This window comes from Geospiza fortis, unplaced genomic scaffold (genome assembly GCF_000277835.1).
Source record: "Geospiza fortis unplaced genomic scaffold, GeoFor_1.0 scaffold601, whole genome shotgun sequence".
In the NCBI taxonomy this organism is placed as follows: Eukaryota; Metazoa; Chordata; class Aves; order Passeriformes; family Thraupidae; genus Geospiza; species Geospiza fortis.
Genome location: NW_005054566.1, coordinates 625,759 through 635,850, shown reverse-complemented (window position 1 = coordinate 635,850; position 10,092 = coordinate 625,759). Strand labels below are relative to the sequence as shown.

The following is a 10,092-nucleotide window of genomic DNA, read 5'->3' as shown; positions in this document are numbered from 1 at the left end:
CCACCACCAACTTTCTAATTTGCAATGAGGTCATCATGACTACGCACATTTGAATTTTGGGCCACCAAATCCATAACTCAGCACAGAATTTATTTTTAACCTACAATTCAGAGTGTAATTCAGCCACACTCCAACCCCCTGGCTGTAGGTAAACTTTATCAGTAAATTGCTGTGTTAATGAAGAGGTTCTCAAAGTGTTTTGTCTATAAAAACAGGCCTCCCATAGTTATAACAGCTTAATTAAAGCTCTCCTGAAAGAACTTCACTGATTCATTACAATTCATTACTGCCTACAACCTAATAGCATTTTAAAAGCATGTATCATTTTTTTCAGGCAGCAGCATGAACAAGAGCTAGTAAATAAAAGCTAGTAATAATGAAACGCAGTTTAAGAAAGCCACTAACTCTCAGGTGTGCTCAGAGAGAAGAGAGTAGAATTCCTGTAGATACGAAAACTTTGCTTGACAAAGTTTTTAGTGCAATGAATATTTAAACAGTCAATGATGAGCCTTTTTAACCAGTCTTTTCAGGATGAGCAAACAGTCTGCCTGCATGTTCTGCCACTGTCACCCCCTCTGCACCCAACCCTTCCTCCCACCCTCCTTCCAGCTGCCCTGCTCTGCCAAATGCACTTGACACTCAAGGTCTCAGTTTGCTCTTTGTGAAGAAAAAAAACACAACACATTGACAAAATTCAGGATGTTTTGGCACTGCTTGATCATGTTGAGAAAGATTTATTTCTTGTGGTGGTTGGGTCATTCTAACAACTACTGACAAATTTGTGAAGAGCCACACACAGATATTACTGAAACAATCTGAACTTTGAATTCTCAAGTTTTTGCTGGTTTTCAGTCCATACTCGCTGCACTAATTCATGGCAACTTCAGATGTGAAGCTACTGTAGCAAAGCCAGAAGTCTCCACTACAAGGTAAAATCTAAATCAGATTAAGAGAGAAGGTATTTCAAACTCATAAATTATGTGGGAGTTAGCAGGAACAGATGAAATGAGGCTGATCTTTACATACTTACAAGGGATGGTTCTCAAATAGAGATTGTCTCTGATCACTTGCTGAAGTTTGTGGTCTATCGAGCCCTTCTGGAACTGAAGGCTTAGGTAGTGGCGCAAGTCCTTGTTGATGACTTTTCCTTAGAAAGAAAAAAGAATAAATTAGAATAATCTGTAAAGCAGGATCTCACAATAAGAACTGTGTTTTACTGCTATAGTAGTTTCAGAAAAAGCACACAGCTGGAAGAGTTGTGTTGTTTTAAATACAACAACCTTGATGGAAAATATCATTTTGTGCTATCAAATCACAGAATCCCAGAATGGTTTGTGTCAGAAAGGAACCTTAAAGCTCATCGTGTTTCACCCTTTGTCATGGGCAGGGACACCTTCCACTATCCCAGATTGCTCCAAGCCCCATCCAACCTGGCCTTGAATGCTGCCAGAGATGGGGCAGCCACAGCTCCTCTGGGCACCCTGTGCCCGGGCCTCACCACCGTCACAGGGAAGAATTTCTTCTGGGACAGTGGTTTTAAGCAGAGCTGACTAACAACCATTCCCCCTCATCTCCCGAACAAGGCAGTGACAATAGTCTGGAATTGCTTGAAACTCAATATAAGGTATTAAAATACAAAACCTATTACCAAAATTCAAAGTATCTACAGACAAGAAACTATTTAACTGTATTTTGAAGTAGTTTCCATTCAATTTACACCTACTCACCAGTCAGCTGAGTTCAATATTTTGTCACATGGGAACTTGCATTCTTCAAATTATAAAAAGAAAATATTTCCTTCTTAAAAACATTGCGTAATAGAAGGCAGTTGGGTTTTTTTACAGTTACTCCTTTATAATACTTCTGTCAGGTATCATTAGTGAATCTGTCACATCACTGGAGAACCATGGCCCCTTCAGCACACAAATAACTGAGCTCTTGTATTACTGCCTCATCCTTCAGACAGGAGGGTACAAACCAATCTTTTGTACCCTGTCAGCCTCCCAGAAAACACAGTAAATAGGGTTCAGTGACCTTGGTAAATTTAAGTTACGCACTACAGCAGAACACTCAGGGCTTTAGGGAAAAAGCTCAACCTTTATCTCCAAACCTAGAGAAGGAGATGGGCAGTAGCAGATGGATGCTGGTGCAGCACAACAGCAGGGAAAAAGGCTGGAACAGACAACTGCTCCTGTGAAATAACATCACCAAACAGGTTATGAAACGCCTAAACCTGCCCCAGAAGCATTTCTGACAGGAGCCTTTGAAGCCTATGAGCTCAAAGTTGCCGAGGAGACCACCTCAAATGGATCACAGACTCCACAGCAGTCCTCGTACAAGGCCCATTCACCTATATCTTCAACCAATTGCCGTACCTACATATATGTAAAATTTGGAAAAAATCCAAACCATCAAAATCCTCCCACCACTAACCAAGTTGTCCCAACCATGTGTCACTTCTGCAAAGCTGGCTGCATGTTTTGGTTGTGGCAAGTTTATACTTTCCCTTCCCTTTTAGCCAAGGTGAGGGCATTCCACATCTTGTTCTCAACTCTCAAACATACCCTCAGCAACCACCACTCACCAACAGCAAACTGAATTTCAATCTGCACCCTCTTCCCTCCAAACAAAACCATGTCATGATGAGTATTTCAAAATAGAACCAAGATTACCTATCAGCCCTTCAGAGAGGTCAGTGATGTCCACAGATTACAAAATCACCTTAAACCCTCATGCAAGGAGAGAATAAGCCCAGCACACCCTCTGAACAAGCAGCACATCCTGTGCTGAACACAAGTCCTGAGCTCCAAATGAAATCAACTTCTCATCTCCTTAAATACCAACATTTATTTTAAAATTATTTCCAAACACATAAAAGGCATTTTGCAGTATTGGGACAACACCTCAGCATCGTCCTTGTGGCTGTCCAGCAATTACACAAGCAACAGCAATTCCCACTAATGAAGTTCTCCAACCAACCCCTTCCCAGGAATGCACTGCAACTCCACAGCTCCCACCTCAATTCCCTATTTTACCAGCGTGAACTGTTCCTCATAAAATTTTGGATTTGCTTCCTACAGCATAAGGACCACAACACATTGTGGAATATGGAAACAAATGGGGTAATCTCCAGCAAGAAAAGTATTTTCCCATTGTTACTACAAATTACTTTATTCTTTGTAGACAAGATAGTTCCTCAACATTAAAAAAATGTTTTACTGCTAAAATGGTCCATCCATCTCCTTGTCAAAGACAGATATGCACTTCAGCAATCCTAGCATATTTCACTTAGGCAGATCAATACACTAATATTTCACTGAAGCAGATGGATCTGTTCATCAGCTACTTTCAGAGTACTGCACATTGGAAAAACCAGTCGATATGCGAGAATCTGTTCTGGATGTAGAATTACAGACTTTATTTACTCACTGATCTTTCCCTCTTCATTTTTAAAATTTTAAAAGCTTATAAACCCTTTTCAATAAATATCAACTCAGTTTAAAGACAAAATAAAGGCAAGGCTGCTACTAAGGATACACCAATATTGAGGGGTCAATCTTTATATTAAAAGCTTAGAGACTACACTATACTGTGAGACCAAGATGACTGAATTGATGACTGACAGGATTGCCTGGGGAAAACAGAAAAAAGCCAAACAAAATAGTGGGCAGAGGAAAAGTTACAGAAATTCACAGAGAGGATGGTGTGCATTAGAAAGCAGAAAAATAAAGTAATTGTAAGGATGCTTTAGGCAACCTCTGGCAAAAGTCAGATTATTTTCCCGCCAGGAGCTGAGCATGCTTCTTTTACATCTTTTCACAGAGGCTTTTAGGAAGACCTCATGTATCAGCCTCTCCAAAATGACCTGATAAATGTTGGGTTGGTGTTTGCTGTGCTGCTGAGCTGCTTCTAAAGGATGACACCAGAACACAGGGACCAGCCAAGAGGAATAATATATTTTATATCACTCAGGTTCTGCCAGATGAACAGGCACAAGCCTCTTGCTTTCAGTTTTAATTTACACTAACCAAAAAGGACTGATCAGATGAGGATATGCCCACTGGAGCTGGGGGAGGAGAATTAAGTGACTGCAGGAAAAAAAAAAGGCCCAAGTGCCAGTGCAGTAAAACACAGCATTGTGAATTACAGAGACAAATTAGGGGGACAAAGGGGGCTGGGGGTAGGGTTGCTTTCTGGGTCCCAGTGCATGTAGCCAGGGCACGCCCAGCCTCTCATCCACCAAAACACAGCCCCCGCAGTTCAAGGACCGGGCAGGAAGGAGCTCTCCCGGCCCAGCCCGTAGTGATCTGCCACCACCTCCTGCTGATCCCCTTAATTCCATCCCCCAAGTCTCCTCACTCCCCTCCCCAGGGGAGTTTGAACAGCATAGGGTGAAAATTGGAGATATTACATACTGAGATGCAATTTTGTTTTCTCACTTAGAACATAGCAGAGGAGAAATGTAACCAGAGTATCTGGTACATTCAGAATTCCACACTGTGAACAGAATCCCAGAGTATCTAAGGGCTCCACTCAGCTGTATGATGTGTTTCATAAGCTGTGGCTGCCATAGGCCATCGACTATGAAAATTCCAGTGAAACACACACTGAGAGCTATAAAGCAGCTCCATGGTTTCACTCACAGTCTAACTAAAATAGGAATTCCCAGGGCTCATCAAGTGGAAAACAGCTACTGTTTAATTAAACTGGGCTGTCAATACACCCACTGAGATTAAGTGATTTTTGATGTGATCAAGCAAAAACCATTTAAAGAAACGTTCAGCTCCACAAATCAGGGATGCAGTGCTAGGAAACACAAGCTAGAATCAGTGTGTAGCACATTAGCTTTATTATATTCCCCAACAACTATTAACACACGATGATTTCACAGAAGTTCCAGATCTGAACACATGCATTCACTGAGGACAATGAATGATTTCCAAGCATGCAAGAGAATCACTGTATTTATGAAATGTGGAGAGGTTCAAAGACCCAGTGGTGACACAGCCATGAGTACCTGCCGTCCTTCACCTGCAAGTACTTCACTGTGACTGGCAAATACACACCTATGCTCTCAGCACAAGGAGAAGGTGCGAGGTTCAAATTATTACAACTAATACAGAAAAGAGACTAGATCATTTTGAGAATGTCCAACCCAGTCAGCACAGTACTAGTGAAAGACATGAATCTGTTTATCCAGATTAAGAAAATAAAGTTACCACAAACTCCATTACAGCATGTACATCCCAGTTGACTTTGGGGATTTTCTTGCTTTTGTCAGTAGGAAAATCGACTCCAGAACCACCAATAACTATGAATTTTGACTTTTTAAGCCTCCAGATTTAGATCACTCATTACTAAAAACTAAGAGGTGTTCAACACCAGCCTTCACAGGATGCCTTCAGATCCTCAGTTGAGGTGGTGACCGATTCAGAGAGACAAAGCTTCTCATTCCACATTCTTGAATATCCCAGGATTCTGTGCTGTTTCCTTGAAATCCCACAGGGTTGGAAAGATTCTCCCAATAAACCTGGCCACTGTAAGTAAACCAGTGGAAAACTAATATGATTGTGTTTGCTCATGAAATTCCATCATTAAAGCATTTCAAGTTCTGAAGAAAACTAAAATATCCTTTCAAAGGCATGTCACCAAAACATATTTGAGAAACACAAGAAGGAGTGGCAAATCATGCATTGTTTATTCCAAAATATACTTGGAGCTGAGATGGATAACATATGAAATATAAACAGTGGGAGCTTGGATGCAATCCTCCTGGATTTTAGTTCTGTCTGTATAGAAAGTCACCTGTAACAGAAGGCTCTAGAGTGTGAGTATCTATGGGTGGGTTCCTGATCTGCCATGAAAAAAAAAAAAAAAATCTAGCTAGAGCTGTCAGTGCCATTTGGGCGGTGTATGAAAATAACACTTGGTACCCAGTTAAACTTGCCATTGTTCACAGATGTACCAGAACCACTGAAGCTTGGAAATTAAGAATAAGCCTGAACTGCAGGACAAGGGTGAATGGCTTCCCACCGCCAGAGGGAAGGAATTCCTCCCCATGACGTTGCTGAGGCCTTAGCACAGGTTCTCCAGAGAAGCTGTGGCTGGAAGTGTTCAAGGCTGGGTTAGACTGGGCATGGAGCAACCTGGTCTAGTGGAAGGTGTCCCTGCCTATGTAATGAGACAATCTTTAAGGTCTCTTTCAACCTGAACCATTCTGGGATTTTGTGATCCAGCACTGTGAAACCAAGAGGTTCTTAGCCTTTTGCCACCTACCCTGAGCTCATTTCCCTGCCTGCTCCAGCGTATCCATGGGCAGGGTGGGGGGACACTCTCCTGCATCCACAGAGGGTAGCTCTGGTCTAAGGACAACCAGCAACAAACAGTTTTTTTTTAAACCATCTAAATGCACAAGTACTCAGCTCACATGCCAAAACACATTCTGAGCAGGGAGAGCATCAGCAGAGCTCCGGGCAGATGCCAGCCCCTTCCCTTCCATCTGCTCCCGGGACACGGCCATGCCTCCGCAGGGCATCCCCAGCCAGCACATGGCAGGGCAGGGTTATGCACCACTTCGGAGCTAAGGAAAAAGCAGGAAATTGCGACCAGCTGCATTTGGAAACCGGTATGTAGGGCAGCAATACTACTCAGTTACACGGCTCTAGCACAGGTCTCTACTTTTCTTCTCTGTATCTTGTTACATCTGTAGACATTCTCAGCCTATGCATGACTTCCACAGAAAGGGAGCATTTTAAGTTGGTTTTATGCCCTGCACTGGCAGTAAAAAAACCTGCATAGCCTAATGAATTGCCTACAACCTTAAGGATTTTTAAATGAAAATTCTTTTGAGTAAAGTAGTTCCAACTTTCAGACTCCAGCTTCACACACACCAGTATCAGATATGATTACAGTAATGCATCGCATGCACACAAAAATCCATTAACTATGGGAATACAGTCGGGGAATTACCAGTGACCAGGGTTTACTCTGATAATGCCAAGTATTTTAATGCTCTATTATTAAACAGGAGAACAGCAAGGCTGAAAGGTCTGTGCAGCTGTTTCTGATAGAAGATCGGACACTGAAGGAGATATACACAGAACTCAAGTAATTTAAAATAATGAATGGGCTTCAAATAAAATGCAAGCATAACCATTTCCTTCAACTTATAGTGGGGAAGAAAAATGCAAAATAACTTTACACAAGGGAAGTTTGACCTTTTTTATTACGTATGGAGACTTCCCCTTAATTTGATATTTTCTTGAGAAGTGAAAAAACACTGAACAGATTAACAACACTTTGCCTATTTATAAAGATTTGCTGTATTTTCAAAAATGGGGTAAACTGGCCCATGATTTCCATTTCAAGTCAGATGCATTGACAGGGATGGTAAAGAACAAGAATACAGATAAACTGCACCCTGTGAGCCTCTGCCGCTGTCAGGTTTGAGACAGAGAAAAGGATTTACAGGGATGCATGGAAAAATCACTGAGCCCAGCCTGGGAGGTTGAAACACCTCACAAAAACCAAATGTGATTCGCAATATCTAACTATGACTCTCAAAGTGACAAAAGGACATAAAGCACAAGAGGAAAGAGGCTTTTGACACCACAACAGCAGATGAATCAAACACACTGACCAGAATAGAATGTAGAATTGTTAAGGTTGGAAAAGAACTCTAAGGTCATCAAGTCCAACCATCAACCAGCACCCACTATGTTCACCACTAAACCATGTCCTCAAGTACCACATCCACATGTTTCTTAGAATGCTTTCAGGGATTGTGACTCCACCACTTCCCTGGGCAGCCTGTTCCAAAGCTTTACAACCCTTCCCATGGAAAAAAATGTCCCAACACCTAGTATAAACCCTGGCCCCAGTGTAACTTGAGGCCATTTCCTGATCATGATCTACTCAGACCACCATGCAAGTGACAGAGCTGGTACAGCAACACACCAATGGGTTCAAATATGTTAAAAGGATGTTACAACACTCTAAAAGATCAAAGCAACAATCAGAACTTGTAATACAAAGACACGTTAAAAAAAATGAAATACAAAATTGTTTTAACAATATCACTTTATTAAAACTTCTTAACTATGCACTCAAGGCCTTGCTGAGTTTTAATCATTGCACAGCTCAATACACTACAGAGGCTATTCTGGGTAAGTAGTATCTGTTGCTGCAACACTTGCACTGTGAAGTTACAGCCATGAAATGAGAGTCCTGTGTAGCTGCCACAGGTTATAGTAATATATAAATCATTTAGTCTGCTCTTAATTGAAAAGTGAAGCACCAAAACAAAGACAAGTAATCTGAACAATGGAGATGATTTTCTTAGGGCTAATTATGGCTTGCTTTTCCCAATTTATAAATAATCTTCTACTCATTCCCTAAATTTACAATGTGAGGTTTTAATTTATTCACACTACAGAAAATGCTTTACTGAGACAGCAAACAAACACATGTGGTCTGGAAAGCACAATTAACATATCCGACTGAACAAAATGTTACTTGAGTCCCCCGACTGTTCTAATATTAATGCTTCCCTTTGGACATCTCCAGCTTATGTGCAAATTCAAACTTAGGGACATTTAATATTATTCCATGTCACACTGCAACAAGGGACCACACACAGCGCATCTGTGCAGGTTAACCTGTCATAGTGCTTGGCAGAAACTGCCAATCCTTCTGTCTGTCCAGAGAGCGCAGCATGTTTCAGATGTGACGTATGTCTAACATACCGTATCGCATTGCTTAAGCAGCGTGCAGCTATACAGAATGACACACTTCAATCACATCCCCAGAGAAAAATGTCCTTGCAGCTGCTCTCTGTTACACAAGCCATTTAATCTACTTGGGACTTGGCACTGCTTTCCCAACAGAAGGGTACGTGTTCACATGCCAAGACATTTTTTGAGTATTCAGATTAGAATAGAATTTATGCAAATCACAGACAGGTTTATTTTTAGCCTACTTTCCATAGGAAGCAAGATATGCAATTACACTCTGCATAATGTCTAGGCCCACTAACCTATTTCAGTATGGAGTTTGGCAGGGCAGGAGTCCAACAAAGACACACTATTGACAAAGATGCTGCATGCCTGTTCTCCTTTGAGCAGACAAACCTGTGGGGTGACCATCCACCATGGAAAACAGAAAATGTTCCCAGCAGAGGTGTCCTCTAGCTGTGCCAGTGAGCAGCAGCGGGTGGACTGTCATAGCTGGACCTATAAACTAATTTACACAACAGCAAGTTGGGCTTTTAAATACCAGCCTCATTCTGAACATAGCTGCTTTGCACTGCCTGCAAGTATAACACCTCTTGTAACAGATCATTTCCATACACAAATGTCACCCAAGGGCATTTTAGTGGCTTCCCAATGCTACTTTCCCATGAGACCTCCCCTCCCCAAGGTCCTACCACCACAGAGCCCCTCTGAGCACAAGGGTTAAGGAGCAATTCCTGCTCCAAGAAACATGAGTCATTATACAACCTGCATGAAGGAATTAGAGCTTCCTGAAAACGGCTTTTCAAGGAGCCTGGGAAATCCCAGCACTGCTGCAGGATGGGCTGCAGCATTCCCAAGGGACAGCTGATGCTTAAGGCTGCAGATTGCACTGCTGTGACTCACCACACTCTGGAGGACTCTCAGGAACCTGGGATCACCAAGATCTACATGCCAGGGCAGCACTCCTCTGATCAAACCCATAGAAGTGCTGCGTCACAGCAGTATTGATTAGAGACATCTCACAGTTTAATTGGAAAACAATCCCTCACAGTGTTCACTGCACAACACGGGTAGTCAGTGAAATCACTGGAACTCCAGATGTGTAGCAGCCATGACTAATGTCAGTGCCTGACTCACACAGTTCACACGGCAATTCTACACCGAGGGATGCTTTACTCAGTCTGCTGCAACACCCAAGGGCCAGGGGAACACCAGTGTGCAGCACAGCATCCCACAAAGAGCAGAGACACTGATCCATGCTGATCTATCACACCCATGAATCCCTCTGGTGTCACTGCATGAACTCCAATTCTATTATAACCCAATTTTCCAGGGAAGCCTCTGTTTACAATCTTTATGA

At 42.2% G+C, this 10,092-nt stretch overlaps 1 protein-coding gene across 1 annotated transcript in view; it reads right to left on the bottom strand.

The window, feature by feature from the left end:
- MAGI3 (membrane associated guanylate kinase, WW and PDZ domain containing 3) overlaps window positions 1-10,092 on the bottom strand; it is a 54,253-nt gene that overhangs the window by 26,691 nt on the left and 17,470 nt on the right. Inside the window, exon 2 of the mRNA XM_031064177.1 lies at window positions 1,031-1,147. Within this exon, the coding sequence (XP_030920037.1) occupies window positions 1,031-1,147 (117 nt within the window). The remainder of the gene's footprint in view (window positions 1-1,030; window positions 1,148-10,092) is intronic.